This window comes from Apteryx mantelli, chromosome 3, assembly GCF_036417845.1.
Source record: "Apteryx mantelli isolate bAptMan1 chromosome 3, bAptMan1.hap1, whole genome shotgun sequence".
NCBI classification, from domain to species: Eukaryota; Metazoa; Chordata; class Aves; order Apterygiformes; family Apterygidae; genus Apteryx; species Apteryx mantelli.
The window spans coordinates 65,622,341-65,645,902 of record NC_089980.1 but is presented as its reverse complement, the minus strand read 5'-3'; the positions used below and the strand labels follow the sequence as shown (position 1 = coordinate 65,645,902).

The window sequence follows — 23,562 nt, the reverse complement described above, 5'->3', positions numbered from 1 at the left end:
GGTGGGCGGAGAGGAACCTCATGAAGTTCAACAAAGGCAAGTGCAGGGTCCTGCACCTGGGGAGGAATAACCCCATGCACCAGTACAGGTTGGGGGTTGACCTGCTGGAAAGCAGCTCTGCGGAGAAGGACCTGGGAGTGCTGGCGGACACCAAGTTAAGCATGAGGCAGCAATGTGCCCTTGTGGCCAAGAAGGCCAATGGTATCCTGGGCTGCATCAGGAAGAGTGTTGCCAGCAGGTCGAGGGAGGTGATCCTTCCCCTCTACTCAGCCCTGGTGAGGCCACATCTGGAGTACTGCGTCCAGTTCTGGGCTCCCCAGTACAAGAGGGATGTGGCACTACTGGAGCAAGTCCAGTGAAGGGCTACAAAGATGATTAGGGGACTGGAGCATCTCTCTTATGAGGAAAGGCTGAGAGAGCTGGGCCTGTTTAGCCTGGAGAAGAGAAGGCTGAGAGGAGATCTTATCAATGTGTACAAGTATCTGAAGGGAGGGTGTCGAGAGGATGGGACCAGACTCTTTTCAGTGGTGCCGAGCGACAGGACGCGAGGCAATGGGCACAAACTGAAACACAGACACTTCCATCTGAACATGAGGAAAAACTTTTTCACTGTGAGGGTGACAGAGCACTGGAACAGGTTGCCCAGAGAGGTTGTGGAGTCTCCTTCTCTGGAGATATTCAAAACGCGCCTGGACGCAATCCTGTGCAATGTGCTCTAGGTGACCCTGCTTGAGCAGGGGAGTTGGACTAGATGATCTCCAGAGGTCCCTTCCAACCTCAACCATTCTGTGATTCTGTGATTTTTGGCAATAACTCATTCATATGAAAGTGTGGTATTGTTAAGCACTCTAATGCTTTTCATAGTGCTGTCAACTGCAGTAGCATCTCTGTTTTAACTGTGTGCAGAAGGACTTAGGTGTCTGGGTGAAAATGGAGATAACAAAGGAGGTCCTTATACAAAATGCCTGGAAAGTGGGTTTTTTTTTCAGGTTCAGGTCAAGCTACAAGCCTACTTTACGCTTTTGTTTAAAGTTATGGTGCAGTATCTGTTACAGAAAGCAACATCTGCCTCTCATGATACTTCTTGCAATTGGAATACAAAGAATGACCCTTTTGGTGCTCCGTCATCATCTGCCTCAGAAAGGAGAGATTGTCCTGGGGAATATTTCCAGAGGTACCAGAGCTACAGTGACAAATTTTCAGTGCTTCTCTCAATATTTTTTTCTGTGTGGAAGATCACGCTCAGAGAACCAAATACTCAAACCCAGACACAACAGAGTGCATGAAATGGCCTGTCCAGATTCCAGATTTTAACATCTTCATCTTGGCATTGCTTTCTGTGGCTATATTTCTGTGTGTTTCAAAGAGCTATACTGAGACAACAAAGATGATGGCACAGTAGACAATCCTAGCCTCATTGCTTTTTTTTTAAATGCAAACGAACTAGTAGAAATGCATATTATATTAGGCAATGTGGCCATCTCTTCTTTTGCTTCCTCTTCTGTTTAATTAGCAGTGAATGCCTGCAGAGTTAGGATGCCCACTTGGCACTGTGGAAATCTGGGCTTTAGTTTCTAAACAAACCAGGGAACATCACTATCCCACTTGATAAAGCCACGGTTTGTCTGCATCTTCAGCTCTGCACATTGCATGTGCAATTCTAATTTCCTTCACAACTCCTCCCTCCTTAAAAAAACTACATGGCAGAACGTGAAAAGGTTCAAAGAAGCCAAGGATGATCAAAGTGATGAGTGGCCTATAAGGAAAAATCAATAGGACTTCTCAGTCTAGAAAATAAATGACTTGGCAAGAAGTATGACAGAAGTCTATACAGTCTTGAGTGGCCAGGAGAAAGGGGACAGGGACTGATTTTTCAGGGCATCTTCCAGTAAAAGAGCATAAAAGGTTTACATGAAGCTAGCAGGAGGCAAGTTCAAAACACACAAAAGGATGTCACAGATACTGCTGGGTTATGGAGGTTGCAAGGGAGACCAGGGAAGTTCATAAAGAGAAACTGTTTGGGAAAAATAGACAAATATGAGGAAACCATACTTGATTCATGAAGTCCTTAAGTCACAAATGATTTGTTCCCTGAGAGTACCTCGGGAAGCATCAAATATGCTTGCTCTGTTCTCATACTCTTCTCTAGCTATCCGCTTTTGACCACTGTCCTGTTAGAACTAGGCTCTTGATAAGGTTTCTAACTGTGTCTCAGACAGACCACCTCTGCATGCAAAACAAGCCCAATAACCACCGTGCTGTCAGAAGTCTAAAGGATACCTGTATTTTTGCCTTGATCCAAACTGAGGACTGGACTACATCGACTAGTGATCTGATCTGGTATGGTTGCTTTCTGCTCTTATGTTCTTCCTGCCTAACACTGAGCAGGTCACATATTCTATGTTCCTTGCTCTCTGTAAATTGAGATAAAAATACCATGTTGTTTGTAAGTACATTGTGGATACGTATGAGAAACTTAAGCATTTCTGCAATGGGACCCAGATATGTACCTAAAAGAAATAGATCTGTACTGACATAATATGTAGCAAACCTTTTTCTATCCCAACCATAATAAGATCCCTGAAATTTTGAATTGATGCCAAAAGGTGCAAGTATTAGCCCAAAACAGGACACTATACTGGTCATTAAAATATTATGTACAACCCTCCCCAGAAATTGAAAGACCAATTTCTTAGAATGCATTTCCCCTTACAAAAAGCAGTTTATTATTGCTGATCTGCACATTATGATGTTTATACTAGACAAACGATTATCTTTATGTTAATAAATGAGAATCCAATATATTCTGGAAACGAGATGTATATAAACAACTATGGTTCGTGAACTTTGCAAAGAAGGTGGAGTGCATTTCAGATTAACTAGCCATGACAAAATCTCTGGATGAATCTCATACCAAATGTTCTTTTCATAATGGTTTTCAAAACAAGAACTAAATGCATTAGTGAACAAAAATACTGTAGAAATGCAGCAAGCCATAAATGAAAAGCAATATAAAAAGCATTAGTGATATCTCACATTCTGCAAAACTCAGAAATACTAGTTTAAATGTAAAAGTAAGTATCTGAGCAGACAGGCAATGACAGTTGCTTTCTAAAGATTTTATTATATTTTTAAAATAAGGAAAATGTACAGGCAGCAATTTAACTTCAGTGCTACAGCTATCATTATAATGGCACTGAGAGATAAAAAGTAAAGAAAATTGTCAGATATGCCATATATTTAGCTATGATTATATTCCAGCATGCCTACTGTATGGGGATTCCACGTTCAAGAAAAAAATTTTCTTTGCCTTTCAGGAATTTAGTAAATTGTGGAGTTAGGACATTTAGATTCAAAGCAAACAGCAATTTTCTTTCAATAAATGGTTATTTCTGAGTGGCAGATTGACAGAAAATGCACATACTCAGAGAAAGACATTTAGCTCATATTTTAAATTGGAAAAAGGGCTACTACAAGGGATACAACACCTCTATTTATTCTGTTCTTGGTTTCCTATCTACTTTGGATGAAACCAGGCAGTTTGAGGCCAAACCAGGGCTCAAAGGCTTGGATTGATAATGTCAAAGCAAGTGAAATCCAAACCAATTTAATCCATTTTAGTATTTCAGCCCTCATGGCAAGTTTACACCTTCCCTGAAATAAACAATTCTCAGTCAACACAAAAATCCAATTTCTTCAAAACAGAGAGAGTAATCTCTTATCATCTGCCTTCTTAATTTTTCACCCTTTCACTGATGCAAGACAAGGTCGTTGGAAATTAATATAAGTGGTTCTTTTTTTTTTCTTGCCAACTTTTCAAATAATTTAACTTGCAAGTGTTCATACAAAGGCCCTAAATCTCTATAGCTGGCTTCTGATCAGAGGACAATGCAACACACAACCTGAGCAAGCACAAAAATACTGCCTAAAATGGAGAATTTTCTTTTCTAAATAGTTTTTGCGCAGTTTTAGAATAAATCCTCCTAATCCCAGTGGAGTTCAGGCACTTTTCCATTGACAGTGCTCTTTTAGAAAGGGTTGTCTGAGTAGCACAAGACTCATGAGGCACAGCTGCACAAGACTATGATAGGGAATGGAGAAGGCTGGGGATGGCAGTGAGAAGGCCTGTTGTCTTAGGATCCCAAAAGAAAGCAGATGATTTGTGAAACATGATCTGTTTCCTACCAGTGCAAATAAATAAATTAGTAGCAATGAAAACCAGTGGCCCAAGCTAAGAAGGAAAGAGGCAGTCAGAGCAAGGGAGAAAGTCAAGTATGAAGTATCTCTGTGTTAGCTATGAACATGAGCAGAAGAAAACATACAAAGTCATCTACTGAAAAAAGGCTGTAAGGATTATGAGGCTTTTTGCCATCATTACTATTACCATTCTCCAGGTTTTCACTGCTCTCGTAGCAGCCAGAATCCCGAGGAGAACATCCAGTTAGGCCTTGACCTTCAATGAGAAGTTTCTCCTGAGATCCTGACTGGTCACTGTTACCTAGAGGAAATGAGAGAGTCCAGTGAAAACAGAGACAAAGAATCCAGTTGAACTTCTCAGCCTTACATTTCCAACACCTACATTATTTTCACTGTTATACTAATCTTATCAGACCACAGTTTAAAAAAGAGTGAGCATTAGGGACAGCCATCACAAAGGGATAAATAGCGTTGAGAAGTATTCATCTTGTTTTGTACAGGATTAAATACCAGCCTCAGCATGAGTGTCACGGAGCAGTGATGTACACAACAAAAGCAGAATGGAGCGTGTCCTTCTCAGCTGCCTCAGTGCCAAGCCCTGCAACTTACCTTTTAAGTGGCTATGGAGAGGGAAATATTATTAAACTGTGGAAACTTATTTAAAACAATGGTATCAAGGTTCCAAACCCCAAATCAAGTAAAAGAGAAAAAAAAATCCTGACCCTGACCTACTCTGCAGAAAGGACCAAGAGGAAGGATCAGGAGTGGGTCTTTCAAAGTCAGACCCCTACTAGCCCCTAATGAATGGGGAAAGGACAAGGGAGAGACTGGTGGTAAAAACGCCTGCCTTCCTCGCTCTGCGCCTAGAGCCAACACTAGTGTGGTGCAGACAGGGCTGCATAGGCTGGATTCCAGGAATTTACCCATAGTGTTCGGTTGGAAATTATGCTTTTGTAAAGATCCTAAATCTGGAGCTGGAGAGAGAGAAAACCAACTCCATGATGCAAGGAGATAGTTTATGTTGTGTGGGTTGGGGTTTTTTTTCTGCAACAAAATGTCAGAAACAGCCATTCTGCTTCCTGTTCTGAGAGCCTGAAAGGTAATTAGGGAGTGGAAAGAAATGCTGCTGCCCCTCCCAGGTTCCAGCTGTCTCTTCTTCTCTTTCCTTTCTGCACATCACCCTTATTTGGGACTGGAATATATACTTTCCAACCACTACATCAAATAGTTACTCAAATTTTCAAACCAAATTGAAGGCCCCTAAAAAAATGATTTCTTCACGGAAGAGAACATTATAAGTAGGTCTGCAAATAACCAAGAGAGGTTCATATTAGGTGACAAGTAGCCACTCTTAAGCAAAAAGAATCCAAGCAATTCTGCAATTGCAGTTTTTTCTTTTGGGAGAAAGTCTCAAAGCCTCTTTGAGTAATGTGCAAGAAAGGTATATGTCAGTGAAAGCTCAGGCCACACAGCACTATCCAGAGTCTGACCACAAATCTCTTTGTAACAGAATTAAACCTCACTCACTTAATAAGCAGCTGTTTAAATTGGTGCTATGGCAGTTTAAGCTAAATTGTAGGATTTTGCACGGAAGCAGCTGAGAAAGCCCTCACACAATCTATTCCACTAATTCTGCTCTGGGGACACTAAACTTCTGCTGACACTTCAGGATGAAGGGGGAATTCAGCACTGTTTTAGATTGCTGCAGTTAAGTGTTACATGGGTCTCAGTCCCTACCTCCAGCAACGCCTGCTTTTCAAATGGGTGATTCTACTCTGCTATGACTCTTGGCTATCGCACAGCCAGTACAGCTCCACTTTGTCCTGTGCACCAGAGGCCCTCTCCGATTTGACTGCCAGGGCTCATCCTGCTTCCTCCATCTTTGTAACCACTTGCTTGGGACCCTCTGGACAATGGGCAGAGTTGCACTGCTGCATATTAGACAGTTGTGCCACTGTCTTTTGCTCTTTGCACCTGACTGATACATTTTTCTGCCTTTGAAAACTGCGTTATTGTCATGTTTACAACCTGAGGGTACCTGTACAATCCTACAGTTCAGAGTCCAAGGACCGTATGCACGTGCAGGTAAAAAAAAGTGAAAGTTTAACTCACATCACTTTTCCCCACAGCTCTCTGGGCTTTGATCTTTTTCCTACCCTTGGTAACCCCCAATCTCCTCTCTCTAGAGGAGACTTGAATAATTTGGGAAGCAGGGCCTACATAAACAAAGAATTCTGGTAGAACAAAAGCAAGCCTTAAGTCATTCCTCAAAAATCTGTGTGCTGTGACACAGGAGGACCATGGAAATAACTAGATTAGAAAAAAACATCAAAATCCCTGAACTGGTTTTGTGTTCTAAGGGGTTCTTGGCAGAGCTCTAGTAAACTTGAAAACCCCAAACAACCCACGTACTATCATATTCCTGTAAGAGTTCCACTGCTGTGAGGAGAACAGCTCTGTGCTCAGGATCTCGGATATTCAATTCATCCAAATCTTCTTCTTCTAAAAGCTTAAAGGTATCCAGATCTTCATAACCATTGAACAGAAAAGTGGGCATGTGCTCCTGCATAGAAGGAAACAGGAAAAAAAGTGAACTATAAGACAACAACATATCTATTCAACTTATTTTGGCAATAAAAATACTAGAGGAGATTTTCATTACCAGGAAAAAAGCAGTACTTTAGCAAATGCAAACCACTGCATAACAGCAAAATTACAGGATTATATATCGTATAAACATTAATCAAAGATTAGGGAGGTAGCTGTGCCAGCATTAGAATGCTGTACATATTTTTGTATTTAGAATGCACTGTATTAAATGCACTGGGTAGCACGCTATCCAGACACACAATATGGCATAGCTCTTTACTAATGGGTAGTACAAAGGATGAACTACAGCCACAGTGGTTTATCTCCAGCCCTTCCAAACAGGAATATGGAAAACAACTTCCTCCTTAAAGAGAGGGTAAGTATCATTATTTTACGCTTTCTGTTTGCTTTTGAAATGTGTTAGCTGGCAGCCATACTATGTAATGCTTTATGCTTTCTGAGTGCATACAGCTTGCAGCACCTCATCAAGCATGACAGGCAGTTCTGCCAGGCCTCAGCTATTTCTGCTCCGCAACTAAGGCCTGATTCTACTAAGTGGGGTCATGTTTCTTAGGATTAGGAATCTGTTGTACAAATAGCAACTCCAAAGATGTGCCCCCTTTCCCACAAGCAAAATTGAAGGGTAAACAGAAAGACAGAACATGGACCTTTAAGTTGATGCGATCCAAGAGATCCTCAACAGACTTGGGCTGGGGTGGTCTGCTTTTCCGATGTCTCCTGGTGGGCCGCTTTGGCTTCTCTTCCTCTTCATTTAACACGTCCACATAGATAAACTTGAAAGTGCCAACTTTGTTGTTCAACAGGCCCATCCACGTGCCCATGGGGGGTTTGCTGATTATATCAATGATGTCGCCTTTCTGCAGACCGAGGAAGCAAGAAAGAAATTTAGGCATGCTTTCTAATGGATAGTCAAACAAACTGATCATTTTCCCCTAGTCTTTTGTGTACACAGAGCCTAGTCTACAGGAAAACACCCTTTAATTTTCAGGAGATTAACCAGACCTCTTGCAAGGATTTCTTATTTTATTTATTTATTTATTTATTTATTTACAAATGGAGAAGAAAGAAAAGGGAATCTAAGTGATTTGCTTAAGATCACAGAGGAAGTCAGTAGCAGAACCTGGAACAGACCCTAACTGTCAAGATCTGCAAACCCACTTACACCCCGGACTGCACCACTGCTGTTTCGCAGAGATGGCTCGAAGGTGTGTAACTGTCTGAAACTGGTGCAAATGAGAACAGTCTCAGGTGCAGATGGGCACAATCTGACATCAGATTTTCTGAGGAAAGGTGGTATATGAAGAAGGAATGCCACTGTATTGTAGCTTTTCCCACTACATTCCTGATTATATCAAAGAAGTGGATGTACAGTGGTCATTGTATCATTCAAGAGGTTGCCCTACTTATATCTGCTTTAATAAGAATTAGCTATCCTTGGAATTTTAAGTAATGAATGACCTGGAAGGAGTCAGATAGGCTGATAGAGTACTGCACAAATAAAAAGAACAAAAGTTGATATGCAGAAAAATTAAAGGGGACTAACAACACATGGTCAGCAAAGTAAGACACTGTATGGAGGCTCATCCACATTCCTCCCAAAATTTTCAAAAATTATTAACTAATGGATTAATTCACAGAACAGGCAAATATTTTTTCTTTTTTTAAAATATCCTTGTAAAATTGCTTCAAGTGTATTTCCTGGGATGTAGGGAAATACTAAGAATTACTTAATTATATTCTATAATATTTTGCTATCATCCAAGCAAATCTTAAAGGTATCAGAATAAGACAGGTAGAAAGCCTGCAAAGAGCACATGTAAGCAGATTAAAAGACTTAGAATTGTAAAGTTCTTATGAAGAGCTTGTCATTAGGGGTTTTGCCAGAATAAAAATTAGACCCCCATTAAAAGCAAAAACAACTGATACCTTGAGCTTCAGAGAGTCAGTATCATAAGGGCTGGGAGTAAAATCAGTATGAACCCTGGCTCTTCCACAAAATGGTCCTCTGTAAGGAGGCTCTTCATCATCACCATCTTCAGATTTCACACTCTCCCTGTTGCTGGTTGAGGAATCTGTTGTGCTCACCGTCTGACCACCTAAGTACATGTGTGTGAGAGACAAAATATCAGTTTACAGAAAAAAATCTCTTTGTGAAGAAGATTCAGAAACAGAGACAAGACAGAAATCCCAGTTAGAGCTTCTTCAAAAATGGGACTTATTTCTACAAAACATTGTAATTAAAATTAAAAGTCCTTAAATGCTGTTATTTCTTACATTTATATACACATGATGGGAGGCTTAGTTAACCTATTTTACACTCCTTCCCAAATTAATCTCCTCGAAGTTTAATTGAGGAGTTATTTAATTTATGCCTTGTCTACGGTTCTTCACAAATGTGATCTGCCTGGAAAGTTTTGCCCACAAAAAACCTCAGTGAGAAAACGAGGCCACTGTATGAGAGCTCCAGAGTCCCAGCTACGTCCAGGAACATGGTTTTATGGTGACACTTTGTGTTGATATATTAAAAAAAAAAAAAAAAAAGATGATGATGATGATCTTCAGGACATACTTTCCCTGATTTAGAAATGGAGCTTTCACTTCACACTTTTTTCTAATAAGTTCTTGGCTGCTATTGGTCAGTAATTCATAGTGGAGTCCCTGCCTGGATCCTGCTTAAGCTCTGGTTTTTGCTAGAGACATTCTTAACTAGAGAAGTTTTAAATAATACTCCTCTGATTGTCAATGAGAGAATCTCAAGGTCTCTCTGTAACAAGTTAAAAAAAAAAAAAAAAAAAACAACACAGAAGGAGTCCCCAGGAGAAATCTTGTGTAAAGATGTGCCCATTCACTGGTGGCCTTTGATCTGTACCTTTAATTATCACTCAAATCATTTGTATTATAATAGCAGGGCCCAGCAGCCCCAGCCAGAGAGCAGGATTTCACTTTCTCAGGACTCAGTATAAACAAAACAAAAGAGACAGTCTCTGCACCAAGAAGCTTACAGCGTTTTTGAGCTAAAAGTTGAAGATATTGTTCACTGTTAACCATGATGACTAATCCATCAGCCTTTCTACTTTTAAACACGGCTTCTGCTTTGACTTTCTCCTATTCTACTTATTGTGGAAATCTCTTTGCTCCCTGCAGCCACAAAAATGGAGCAATGCAATTACGGCTGAACTTACTCATTGAGCTCTGACCGCTTAAAGAGCTCCTCAGGCTCTCCACTGAGCCACCAGCTTTCAGCTTGGGCTTGTCCAGGGAGTCGGTGTCCGGCTGTGGCGACTGCGGAGAACCTGGCACGACATCCGGGCCAGACTCCTGAAAGAGATCAAACCATTTCAGTTTGGTAAACAAACAGGCAATGACAGGAGCTGCTCGTTCGACTTTAAGCAAAGAACATCTTGTATTTTCCTGCTGGTTACCAGACAGGATAAAAGCTAATAAGTGTATCAACCTATTTAGCGGTACCCAGGTGTGGCAAGAACCCCATTTTATAGGGCATGGCAGCATAGACAGCAGCAGAAAGTCCAGTCTGAAATAGCTAACACTGGAAGTGGAAAGAAACATTATAAGAAACTCCCATTTCAAAGGTTTTAAAAGTGCTTGCTATTTTACCAGCAGCATTGGCCAAACAACTAAAGCTTAACTCAACTTTCTGAATCAGGATTTTGTACAAAGATGAGTACAGACAAAATAGTGCGAATCAGACACACAGCAACGTACATTTTTTGCAGTGAATTACTGATACTTTTGCTCATTTACTTTCAAGGGAGAAAAAAAAGAATTAACTGGAAAATGCAGCCTGGGCATAATATAAGTACATATAAATATAAATAAACAAATGCAAAAAAAGATTTTGCTGCATATGCAATAGGTGAGGCAATTTCTCTTTTAATTCAGTCAAGCATTACAGTGAATCCAAACCAGTCTTTCCTAAATTGAAATTCTGTCAGCTTATGTGAAGCACAGTTAAAGCGAAGCAGTGGTTATTTGTGGCCAGAATAGCTTTTGCTTGTTTTTTTTTTTTTTTATGAACGCAGACTGAGACTCTGGCATATAGTTTGAGTCACGATGCCACAGAGGTAGAAGGTACAAATAGTCTAAAATGATTGTGCCAAAAAATTTGAAAACAAAAGAACTCTAGCTTGCATACAAGAAGAGTTTCTGTGCAGATGTGTGGTCATGAAACTTTTAGATGCAACCTATTACTTGCATGCTGCAGAATCGTCAGAAAAAAAAGTCATCCCAGCATATGACTTCAGAGGTCAAGTCAATTCTTGGAGAGAGCTAGAGAGCAGAAGTATTGCTAATTGTAAACTGATATCTCAATGTATCCCTTTCTTAGGCAGACTTTCCAAAGGGGCACTGTTAAACCAGTCAGGCACCAAAGCATCTTCTTATCAATGTCAAATCATACTGTTAGACCTTAAAATTTTTTAATTATAAGTGTAAGCATAGCTGTAGCATTGCTCCTGGTTATGAACAAACATGGCTAATATTCTTACAACAAAGAAATTCCAATGTTCCACTGCATTACTTAAAACTGTTCCCCAAACTGCTTGATATGCTCTCTCCAGGTTTAAGAATTTTGGAGGTGTTAGCTGAATCTGATTAATTAAAGCTCCTTTTACAAACAATAACACTTTGCATTAATCAGGTGGGGCATTACTATGGTTCCACTTTCATTTTTCTACTACTGCCAGTATACCCTGGCAATCCAGTGACTGGTATATGACCACTTGAGGGCGATGTTTGCCAAAAAAAGCTCTGCTTTACCAGCGGTTTTGTAAACTATTACACATTTCAAGTGGAAAGATTGGTTTTAAACAAACGCTGAAGAATTTCTGACAGCCCACCAAAGCAAGGAATCCAAAGTATACCAAAGAGATTTTTTTGGAAAAATGCAGCAATTTTTCTTAGCCCACTAAAATTCAAAGTCTAGTTTTACAACTAATGTACTTCAGGTTTGCCTTTAAGAATGAGCTATAAAAATCTGTAATGAAAAGAAGAATAGGAAAATCTTCTATGGGAAGCCCCTCCCTGACTACACTGTGCATCTGTTTTAATGGACTGCTGCAGTGGGCAAGGTATGATGGAGAACAGATCTGTAACAGAGAAGAGGAACAGTGTACACAGAGCTATACTGGGAATTTAAACTAAGATGCAAATTGCAGATTAAATATATTATTGTGACCCTCTGTCATAGATCAGTTCCCTTAATAGATAACGATGATAGTTAAAGAGATGGAAATACAGAGCAAGACGTGTAATGCCATCAACCATAGGCTTTTGCTGATGAAGTACTTGAACGAAAAATCTGAAAACACATTTTCACAGTTGGATTTCCACAAGAAGCCATTTCACAGTGAAGGTTCTTATAAGAACACAGGAATAAGCCATACCACATACTCTTGGAAGAAATTTCTTCCTGACCTGACAGACTCCTCAACTGATACCTTGAAGAATGGGACTCAACATTTATTATAACATCTTCAATATTAAGTAGAGTCCACTGCAAATCTTACATACCTGCTCAGACAGAGAATTGCTGTATTTTTTAGACATCCTTTTCTTCATGGTTTCTTTGACAGACTTCACCTTTTTGCCCAGAGATATACGGGATGCAGAAGGTGATTTGATCACTTCTTTATAAACAAAGTCTCCTTCTTTGCCCTGCAAAATTAAACAAGGTTTACACCTATAAAATGCAAGAGCCATTTTTTCCTCTTAGTCCAGCAATCACTGCAGAGGTATCCAGGCAGACAGGGGATGGTAGCACGGTGTCCTGTTCACTGCTCTAAATTCACTGTCAAGACCTTGTGCAAACCACTGTAGCAGTCCTCTCTACTCCTCTTGCTCCTAAGGCCTGATTTGTAATCTTTTCTGTTGGTACTGTGTGTGGCTGTGTCGGGGTCTGTTAGGATGCCTTTATCCTTTTGAGTTGCAGCTAAGTATTTGACTTTGTTGACAGTCAACTCTATGGTTTCAGGCTAAGCCCTTCTCCTCAGGGGACACACAACAGAAGCTGTGCCTCATGCTGGTCAACACCATAGCTTAACAGGACTCAAGCTACCTCTGAGATCCTAGCAAAATACATATTTGGATACCTATATTTGACTACCTAAATTTACATTTTATTTTCAGACAGGCATTCAGTTAACCTCTCTTGATGACCTGCTTTGTGGTTTTACTATGAATTGTTAAAAAAAAAGGGGGTGGGGGAAGCTACTGAATCCACCAACCATGGTAGAAGATTGCACTTGCACAGCTATTCTTAGGACTCAGACACATAAACAGGTTACTGCAAGACTAAATTAGCCAGTCCATGTATAGGGATGACAAAGGCCAGCTGCTTTGAACTCATTTAACCTTTTCTAAACTAGCCTGAGTTACCTAGCATTTACTTATGCCACAAGCATACATAAAGAATTACCATGGATCAGCTGACATTTTACAGAACTTATCTTTATGACTCAGCCCATATTCAGGCAGTTTGTGCAGTCAGCATGGTAAGCACATTCTTCCACTCTACAGTACTTCAGGAACCACAGCAAGGCAGCTCCATCAGAGCTACTACCAGAGCCTCTATTGGTAAGGATACACCAAAAATTGCATTGCAGAAAGGATCAGAATCTATTTAATAATTTGACTACTGAATTTGGTCTTTGACTTGGTGTAATAAACCTTTAGAGGACAATTTAGATAAATAAAATAACAAACCCTAAAATACATGTACACTCTATTCTGCACAAAGGATTTACCCTTTTTCCAAATTTATGCATGTTTGTTATGTTATCATGTTCTCCTAAAAAGTCTTTGTGAAGTTTAACTGACACTTTACTTCTGATACTTTTGTTTTTTTTCCAAGTTGTTTGTGATTACAATTTCTTTAGTAACTTTTGGTTTTCTTTCAGCAGAAATTAAGGATAGCTCTTTGCATGATCTTTTCTGAAAAAAAAAATCCTTCAGCTAATGGACTTGCATGTTTTAAACAAAAGCTCTTGATCTGCACACATTATTCTGGTGCACTATTTGTCCCATTGCTGATGCTAAAAGGGAAAATCTAACATCTAAACTTCACACTTTCTTATGTCAAAAACATAATCTGAACAAAATATGCCAAGCTAACTACGTATAAAGATAAACATTGTGACTTTGGAAGTTAAGTTTTTCCTTGAGTAGAAAGTTGATGAAGAAGATATCCCACAGTTTTGTCCAATTTAGGGGAAATTTTTGATTTAAAAAAAATCAGCTAGTAAAATGATGGCATATATGTTTTTCTACAATTTAAACTTAAAGTAAAGCAGAGAAATCACCAGAGCTAAACTTGAGATAGTAGAGGTCCTTCTTGATATTAAAAAAGAAAAAAATATATATATGGTCAATTGAATTTGATATAATGTTCTGGCTCATAGTTATTTTTGGCTGCAGTCTGACCAGCATTAACACTAGGATCAACATGAGTAACATAAAAGGAATTAATTCTCATGGCAGTTATTTTATTACATTTATATTTAAAAAAAACCAAAACCACCAAACAGCACTGAGATCAATTGTACAGCACCCAGCACAATGGGATCCTGGTCTACTCCACAGCTCTTAAATACAATGAGAAAACAAATAATAAATCACTTATGCAATGACTTCCACCCAAATAACTTGCAGATCTTCACTGAATGAAAGTTTGCCTCATCATTCCAAAAAGTAAACGTTTTACCAAGAAAGTATAGTAATCATATGTTTTGCCTGGAGAGATGCTCTGAGGAAGTCAAACACAGGAACAGTTCACAGATGTGCCCCTAGATCTGTGCTTTGATCACTTGTTCCTGCATCTTTGGACATATGGTTTATAAATACTCATACACACATGGATATGGGTGGATATGTTATTCTCAAAGCTAAGGAAGTCTGTGGTTAAAAAAGACACCCTGCCTTCTTGGATCCCCAAACTGCTATTATGGACCTAAATTACACTTAGGTCTATTATAACTCTATTGTGCATTTCATTTAATGCTATTTCGAGCCTGCGCCTTCTTGCCTTACACTCACCATTTGGTCAGAACTGTTTCCAATATGAAGGGAACGATTTGTCAAGTCGAATCCTCCAAAGCTACAGGTTCTCTGCAAAAAAAGGATAGAAACAGTTGTATCACAATGATTAGCTCAGTCCAAACATCTGTGATTTGGAGAATGTCAGTGCAAACACTAACGTGTGCAAAAATGGAAACAAACCAACAAACAAAAGGATGGAAGACTGAAGATTCAAGCATTACAAATAGAGAATGCTGTTGTAAAGCAACTTGAGTCATTTGTCTCTTCCAGAGACAACTCCTTGGTCTAAGGTCTGTTGCTGTTGAGTCATCTATTGCCTACTCTTTTTTTAAAAAGAAAAAAAGACTTTTGGTCTGAGGAAACTGTTTGTTCATCCTATGCATAAAGTTTTCCAGGTTCCTAGCAACTCCACCTCAGCACTTGAATCTCCCTTCATCCATTAGTCCACACTAGCACTGAAACAGAGAAGAATAAATCCTTTAAAGCACTGAATAACCTACCTTCTGGGAACAGCAGCATATGCTTAACTTTCACTGAAATACAGGCAATGCTAGTGGCCTTGTAGGGCAAACCCGTGGTAAGGAGAGGAAAACAAGCCCCCTCCAGCTGTTCATAAGCATGGTGCCCCCAGAGGCTTAGAATGCCCCAATTCCAGATGAGGTATTTCTCACCACCTCCATGGTGTTACAGGGCAATTCTGCTACTTCTGGGAGAAAGCAGGTCATATTTTCAGTGGCACTGTCATCTAATGGAGTGACTCAGATACTACTCCCTGGGTTCAGCTGAATGCACAGATGCAGCTTATCATAATCATCCTGCATTAAAAAACAATCAACATTATGACACTGCTTCATTCCCAAGAGCAAAGGGCAACCAAACTCAGGGCAGTTGTACTTCCACAGCCAAAACCAGAGCATTTAAATTTGGCAGATGAGTCTCTGCTAAAGCTACGGTATCACTTGAAAAAAGACCAGTTCCTTAGGGTGGCTCAGAGAGAATCTAGTTTTTGCCTTGCAATCCAACAGGTCAAAATATTGACTTTTTTTTTTTTTTTTTTTTTGCCTTTGAACAACGAACTGCACAACCAACTGCCAGTTACCTGGCCCTGTCAGTAGCCTCAGAAGGCAATCCAGGAAAATGAGAGCATGGCAGTTACAATTTACTTGTACAGCTTCAACTCTAAAGTATGAGTTTATAAATATTCTCTTTATAGTCAGACATGAGACAAACAGGACACAGAAGATCAGGAATTTGCAAACAGTATTTTTAGGGCGTGAACTACTCAGTGGAGTAGCTTGAAAGATACCTTAAGACTTAACTAAGCATCAGATCAAACCTACAAAAGATTTGCCCAACGAGTACAATAAGCGTGAAGATCCACTACTTGAGAACTACCAGTTTGCTTGGACACTTTATTACAAAGAGGCAAGCCCTACAAACTGTGCCACTTAATAAACAATTCTATTAGTTGGTTCTGTTGAGGTACACATTCTTCCTGCCTCATTCATTGCTAATCAGCATACACATTAATTGCTTTTTTTAAGTTTTTTTTCTTGCTGCAAGTTGGGTGCTGCACACCTACAGTGCCAATTTTTACACCAACCGCAGCTCTATAGAACTTCCAGCCAGCTTTGTTTAGGCCCCACACACATGAAAAAGAGTGCTGTGATGTAGAATTCTTTAAAATGTTTTCTCTCCAGAACGCAATGTGACTATGGCATAGCTTTTAAAAATTGTTTTTGGAAGCATTTGAGACCAACCACAAGTAATAAGATCAGCTTTTAAAGTACAGCACATCTAACTATGAGTAATGTTGTCCTTCTGTGAAGAGTCCGTTCTAAGTAATCCTACAGTGTATGCCGATCCCAACAATGGAGAGAGGACATCTGGAACTGCTCTGAGCAAATATCTCTCAAACCAGCCAGAGCTCCTCCTATAGCAGGCTCTTCAGAGAGCAAAATGGCTGTTGGTTAAAATGTACCATATTAAGAATTCTTATTATTCCATGATGGACCTCCCCATACATTCAACATTTAACTTTCACCTTCAGATTCCAGTAATGACCCTAGTAATTCTGTACCAAACAAAAGGTCTGTGGATGAGGAAAGGGATATTCAATGGAATGGCCATGCAATCAAAAATATTATCATTTTGGGAGAAAAGAAAAACTGATGTAATTTGAAAATTTCATGCATGTCCAGGTCACTGAAACAAATATAAACAACAAAAATGAATGGCAAGGCAAGACAGAGTGACCAGTTCCACTGAATACATAGGCATTGCAATTTCCCTGAGGTTGCAGCAAACAAACATTAAATGTTTCTAGGAAGAAGGAGTGGCATTACTTTCAAGGTCAAGAGAAGTTTACCAGCTTTTTGCAGTTTCAGGAAGAAGCGTGTTGAGAAAGCTAGCAAGAGCAGTCAGTCCCCACCATTTATCCCCTTTACCAAAGACTGGAGAAGCAGTTAACTGAGGAGTTCCTCAACAACAACGACAAAGTGCTATCCATTTCTTTTCTGACTGTATCTCTGTGAATAAGCAAAAATCAGTCCAGATGGTTCTCATAATGAAGTTACTATAGTGAGACTACTTACTAGAAGAACTGAAAAGCCTGTCTCTGGCATCTATATTTACAAAGACAGCTTTAGAGGGCATTTTTAATGATGGGGCATCTCTGGCCATGAATATGCCCTTTTGCCTGCCGATACGCCCCCCCCCACACACTATTCAACTCACATATGGGTGAGTCAGGTGTCTTTTATCACTGTAATGTCCTTGTGGAGAAAGCATTTCTTTTGAGTACAATGTTTATGAAAAGGAACAGTATTGAGCCAGTGGCAAGGCAAGCAGTAAATGCAGAAGAAATAGTGAAATAGCCAAGAGAGAATGTTCATGGCATTGGGTAGAAACAAACTACTACTATTATGGCCAAAAGCAAAAAATGAGCCACCAAGCCTTGGTCAGCTCCCACTGGTGACTAATCATTACTCAGAGAGATCAAGGCTATCTCTCTCTCATATCCTGAATAACTCAAACCTGAAGAAATTAAGCAGAGGCCTCTCAGAATAAAGCTGTAATTCAAGAGGAAAAAACTCTTTCTACTGTACTGTTTGCTGGAATATTTTGCTTAATATTATGGGTCTACCACTCTTTCCACCCGCTGAAGCAGGGAACATCAAAATTGTCAAGACAACAGACTAGCTGGCTCAGTTCTGGAGATCTGGCTGGCTCCAAAGGCAAGTTCCCAGGATACTCGGCATCATGGCGAAGGGAACTACCAAAACCGGATCAAATAGGCAGGAAGAGACATGGCAAAAATTGGGTTTCTTTGGAGCACTCAAATCACTTAATTTCCCATTGTACAGGAACATTTCCTTTCTTGGTCACCCCTTGTTCCCTTTTCCACAATGCTATGAGGGAAGGTCCCATCTTCAGCTCATGCTAGAAAGCAGGAGCAGTGGCCAGGGACAGTGCAGATGGGACACTTCTGGTGGTGGTGAGCAGCAAGCAGGAGGTCAGTGTCTACATAATGTAAACCTCCCTGACTTTCTGCAGCTGTGAGTATGACGGAAACTACAGAGCTGGGTGGGCTACTTCAGCAGATGAGACTGAAACTGAGAGGGGGAGGGCCGATATGAGGCAATGGCAGAGGGCAGGAGAAACAGAGCACAGTTGACTAAGCATGCTCTAATCCTTTAAAAATTTTATATATCTCACAGTATCCCTTTAAAAGAATGCTGATTTCCAAAGAATCAGGAAACCATTTTTATAGCTTCTCAAAGCTTCTTTTCATCCATCCATAATCTCAATTTCTGCTCTAGTGGAAGTTAAAAAGCAGCATTTTGTCATATTTGATTTTGCTCATTGAGTTATTCTGTACACATGGAAACTGTAGACTCAACAAAACTCTCTTCTGATGGGATTATATCAAGCTCTTCATGGTATACCAGTATACTTTTCCCTTATAGAAGAATTACAGTGCTAAGAGTTTCTAAAGGCAAGGAAAATAGGAAAAGCACAGAATTTTAGTTAAAAGTATAAAGCAATAAATGTCGACTGCAACCTCACAGAAACCGGAAGGCCACCTTCATGGCAACTCTTTGACTCACAGACTTTTGGTGGATTCTCAAGAGAACCCTTTTAGTACAGCGATCCACTGTGGCAGCCCACTTCCTCTTGGCCTCCTCATCCTCCTCCAGCAGGCATCTCCTCAGGTCCTGCTTGTCGGCCTTGCTCAGGGTCCTGTCAGTAACGGGACGCACCAACTGTGAGAGGTTAAGGTGACTGTACAGGCTTCTCTCCACCACATAGGTAATATTGAACTCGCTGACAGAAGTGCGCCCTCGTAGCCTTCTGTTTGGGAAGCCACAACCTCCACCCCCTTTCGTTTTGTGCCGCAGTAATTGTAGGTCGCAAGTTGTGGGGGATGCTCCTTTCCTAGCAGGGCGCTGGCAAAGAAAAGCTCTGGAACAGGAATAGTTAGTATCCATTTTCTTCAATCGGATCTGCTTCCTTACACTCTGAATCTCCTCCAGGGACACCAGAAGATGGTGCTTGTGCCTGTTGCTGTCATAAAAGCAAATGCTTTCTGTACTTACCCCATGGCTCAGGGAGCCAAGGCTCTTCTTCATCTCCCCATCTGTCAAGGAGCGGCAAACTTTCTGGGTCTTCTCCTCTTCTGGGTAAGAGAAAAAAGTCCCAAGTTTCTTGGGAGGCTTGATAAGGCCACGGCTGTCAGTTTTGCTGAAGGTCTTCACCAGCTTCCGGTTAGCTCCCCAAGTATCAAGACTGATGGATGAGGGAGAAGTAGTAAGTGAGTCCGAGTCGTCCTCTGGCTGCTTCTCACAGGAGCCATCAAAGAAGAATTGCTTCTTGTGAACTCCAGAGTAAAGTGCTGATCTGTCATCCAGTATAGGAGAATTGTCAAGCGAGTGCTCTTCCACACCTACAGCGGACAAAAGCAGCACAAAGCATGTCATCACTTGTTTAAAATGGAAGGAAACTTCTTCCTGATATAAGAAGCCCAGAAGGTATTTATGGGTGGATAAATTTGAACCAGTTCCTTCCATCTGTGAAGTGAGAGTTCTGGGATGAGTTAATAATAGACTATAGCATCCAGCACTGCTGTAGAAAGCAGTATTTGTCCCAGAAAAGTATACATCTGAGCTCAAGGATGAAATGAAAAGAGTCGGGCTTTTGATAGAAGAAGAGGCACCAATTTCAACTACACAGAATTTACCTAACAAACACATGCAAAGAAAAAAAAAAAAAGTAGGTCAGACTGTGGGTGTGCCAATTTCAACAGTGTCCTGCTAATGACAGAAACACATGGTTTTCACCAACTATATATTACGGAAAGGAAAGAAGACTTTTTGAAACAGAAGTACTGGATATGGGCAAAGGGCCAGGACTCTTTTTTTGGGATGGCGTGAAGGGAAAAATAGTACCTGAAATTGTAATTCCTTTTCACATTTATCATTTAAAAACTTTTTCCTCCAGTGTTTTCTCCTGAGCAACGTTTAGGCTCAGGTTTTGGATGCAGCAGTAAGGAAAGAGTCAAACAAGAATACACATCCTTCTCAGTCCTGCCTGACATACTTCATGGCATTCACGGATATGTATCAGAAACACACACAGAAATGCAACTGCATTTGTTCCTTGCAGAGAACTCAGTGTGGGTCATGCAAACTTCCTTTTAAAATCGAACTTCCATTTAATAGGGGTCTACTTTGCCTTCATCTTTGATGATTTGAGAATGTTACAGAAGAGCTAAATTTGAACAACTACAAAAGTATCTATGATTTCCTAAATTAGTTCATCCAATAATAGGACACACATTTCAAGATGAAAGAACATCAGTTGCCTTATACAGGCTTCCAGTCTCATCTTCACTCTGTTGGCAAAACATATTTGACACATTTGCTGCAACCTAAGACACTGTTTTACCAAGATAAAACTAGCTGTGACAGTGAAGGGATAGCGGATCACGTCTTACACATCACTTTCACTCTTGAGCACCTGGGGTATAGATTGGAGTCTGATTTTAACACCACTTTTACTGAAGTGTACGACTTGATTTTTTCTCTTTTAATTCTTGACTTGAACAGAAAATAGACTTTCTTCTGGGACTGAATACGTGTTGATAAACTATTTTAGTCTGCTGAGTAAATATGTTTTTAAACGGCTTGTAAAATATGCATTGTGTGTCAACGCTGTTAACAGATGTTGTTTGGAGTCAATCCATGATAAAAAACACATCATGACACAGATGTAGATGTGATTTGTTTTTAAATGCTACATAAGAAAGTGCCCCCAAATTAGGAAGATTCAGTAATTCAACTAAGAGAAGATTAACACAAAATATTCATGTATTCAGATACTAGCACATACTAGTGCCCACCAGATGATCCAGATTTATACTTCATGTGATAAAAAAGTCAATATTAGAAATGTGGGAGAAGGATCTGGGACTAGGGTACTTTTCTTTAAAGAAACAATGGAAATGTGTAAGAGAAATTTGGCAAAATTATTCTTCTTTGTGAAGAGATTTCTGAGGAATGTTTCTTTTGGGAAATTTTATGTCTTTTTGAAACAGCCTACTCTCACATTTTGACAAAGGCTGTTGAACGCTAAAGAATTTACTGAAATTTTATCGATCTTACTGCATCAAATTTGATAGCCAACCCTCAACAAGCTAGCCATCTAGAATTTCACATGACTTCACACTTCTATACTGATTTAAATAACAGCAGCAAAGATGTCAAGAACATATCCAGTCAAATGCAAGTAACCTGGAAAGTCAGACAGCAATCCCCAAATCTGACCAGAGTATCTTTTGTGATCTTGCAGAGTCCTCTGATGTACGCAAATGGGAATATCAACCTACACTATGAGATATAGGGATGGGCAGCATTTAGGCAGCACTTTTTATTTGCCACATAAAAACTGGGGTTTAGGAAAACCTTATTGAGAAAAAAAGCTATACATATCTAGTGAATGTTTTGCCTGCTTAAGGGGCCTTCTGCTTATGTAGAAGTTACGTAGGAGTCATTCACATTGTTATTTAGCAATAATTGTTTTTGTTACACGATTTCCCAAGAGCCGATCTACAAAGGAGCTTCAGCATGCTAGAAGTACAAACACAGAGTTACAGATAACTTATTCAGAAGAGCCTACAGTTAAAATGGAAAAGACAGGCAGAAGATAGAAAAAGAAGGAAGCAGAGCAAACCATTTTTCTTGGTGACAATTGTTAATTTGGTGATTTTTCTGTGGGGGGCATGGGTGGCTGAGCTCAGTAGAAAAAATTTGGAAGGAACTGAGTCACTTAAGGGAAAGAGTGAGGGAGAAAAGGAAATAAGGAGATGAAATAGAATTTGAAACGGAGGTGAAGAGCTGTGAGAGGGGGAACTGGAACAAAATAGTCAGTTAACATGATGAAGAGAAAGTCTGGTCAAACTGTAGGAAGCTGTCTCACATCCAGAGGCCCTGTGCGGGCTGTTTCTGCAGCTGCTCCCACCGCTGAAGTCCTTGGCTGATTGCTCCCTGTAGCCTTCCACACCCAGGCCCACAGGGTGGGGGAGGAAAGGCAGCTCTTGGGTCCCTCTCTCCCCAGAGCAGGGGAAATATGGCCCTCTTTTGCCCCTTCTCATAAACCATGCTTTTGCTGCTGAGGTAACTCAACTTTATATGCTCTATTTTTAAACCCTCTTTGTCTCCCCTATGAGGTGACAACAAAATCTTCTCAGACCAAGCTAGATGCCATGTCCAGAGCTCTAGACCCCCTGAGCCTTTCACTCTGGCCAGTAACATGACCATCATGCAAGAAAGAGGCAAGCTAAATCCTAAATTTGCTGATGGCATGCTACCACATGCCCAAGAAGATACACGAGTTCTCCTTTAATACACTAGAAAGGAATATAATATGGCTCAGCTTACTACAAAACTGAAGGGAATCACAGCATATAATCCTGGGAAGGCCACTAACATATGGGGACATCCGCAGCTCCAGTGAGGACTCAAGCAGGACTTCCAGAGAGGCAACTGAGGCTCAGGCTTTGTTAATCTGAGTGCTCGCATATGGATACAGGTCATCAAGAGCTAATTCTGCAGCATGACATTCCCAGGAGGTGAACTCTGTTCCCCTTCTCCCCATCCTCCTCTTTCTCCATTCTTTCTCTCTCTCTCTCTCTCTCTCTCTCTCCTGGTCTCTTGGCAGCATGGCTCATTCAGGAGCAGGCTCCCCCATAACTAGGAGTTAATACTGCATGAAGCAGCAACTATCCCACAAGAACGTCTAACAGAGTTTTTGTACTTTTGCCACAGGATGATGCCATGTAGTGCAGCTGCACTACTAGCCAGTCGTTCTCCTCCCAAAACTTTAAGAGCTTCACCTGTGCAACGTACCTACAGCAAAGTCTCCCAGGCCTCAGAGGAGGGAACAGAGCTGTGGTTGCTGTGCTTACCTCCCTGCAATGCCTGTGGGGCAGCTGGCTGAAATTTCTCCTACTCATTCTCTCTACAGCAGCACACAGTGTGGGGCATAAAACATAAACCAAGTTCTAATCTCCTAATGAAGGGCTCTGGAAATAGCAGATCAGCAATAACCACATCCTAGACTGTCACTTTCCTCCTTTTACAGTATCAAATTGTAATTACTTGGGTAATGCATGCACCATAAAAAAGGCAATCTTTTTCACTGCCC

General features: G+C 40.4%; 1 protein-coding gene across 1 annotated transcript in view; it reads right to left on the bottom strand.

Annotated features, from left to right (window-relative positions):
* SASH1 (SAM and SH3 domain containing 1) overlaps positions 1-23,562 on the bottom strand; it is a 600,683-nt gene that overhangs the window by 11,855 nt on the left and 565,266 nt on the right. Inside the window, exons 11-18 of the mRNA XM_067293544.1 lie at positions 19,458-19,804; positions 14,857-14,928; positions 12,337-12,480; positions 9,990-10,125; positions 8,734-8,903; positions 7,455-7,664; positions 6,610-6,760; positions 4,385-4,498 (exon numbers count right to left, since the gene is read on the bottom strand). Of these exons, the coding sequence (XP_067149645.1) occupies positions 4,385-4,498; positions 6,610-6,760; positions 7,455-7,664; positions 8,734-8,903; positions 9,990-10,125; positions 12,337-12,480; positions 14,857-14,928; positions 19,458-19,804 (1,344 nt within the window). The remainder of the gene's footprint in view (positions 1-4,384; positions 4,499-6,609; positions 6,761-7,454; positions 7,665-8,733; positions 8,904-9,989; positions 10,126-12,336; positions 12,481-14,856; positions 14,929-19,457; positions 19,805-23,562) is intronic.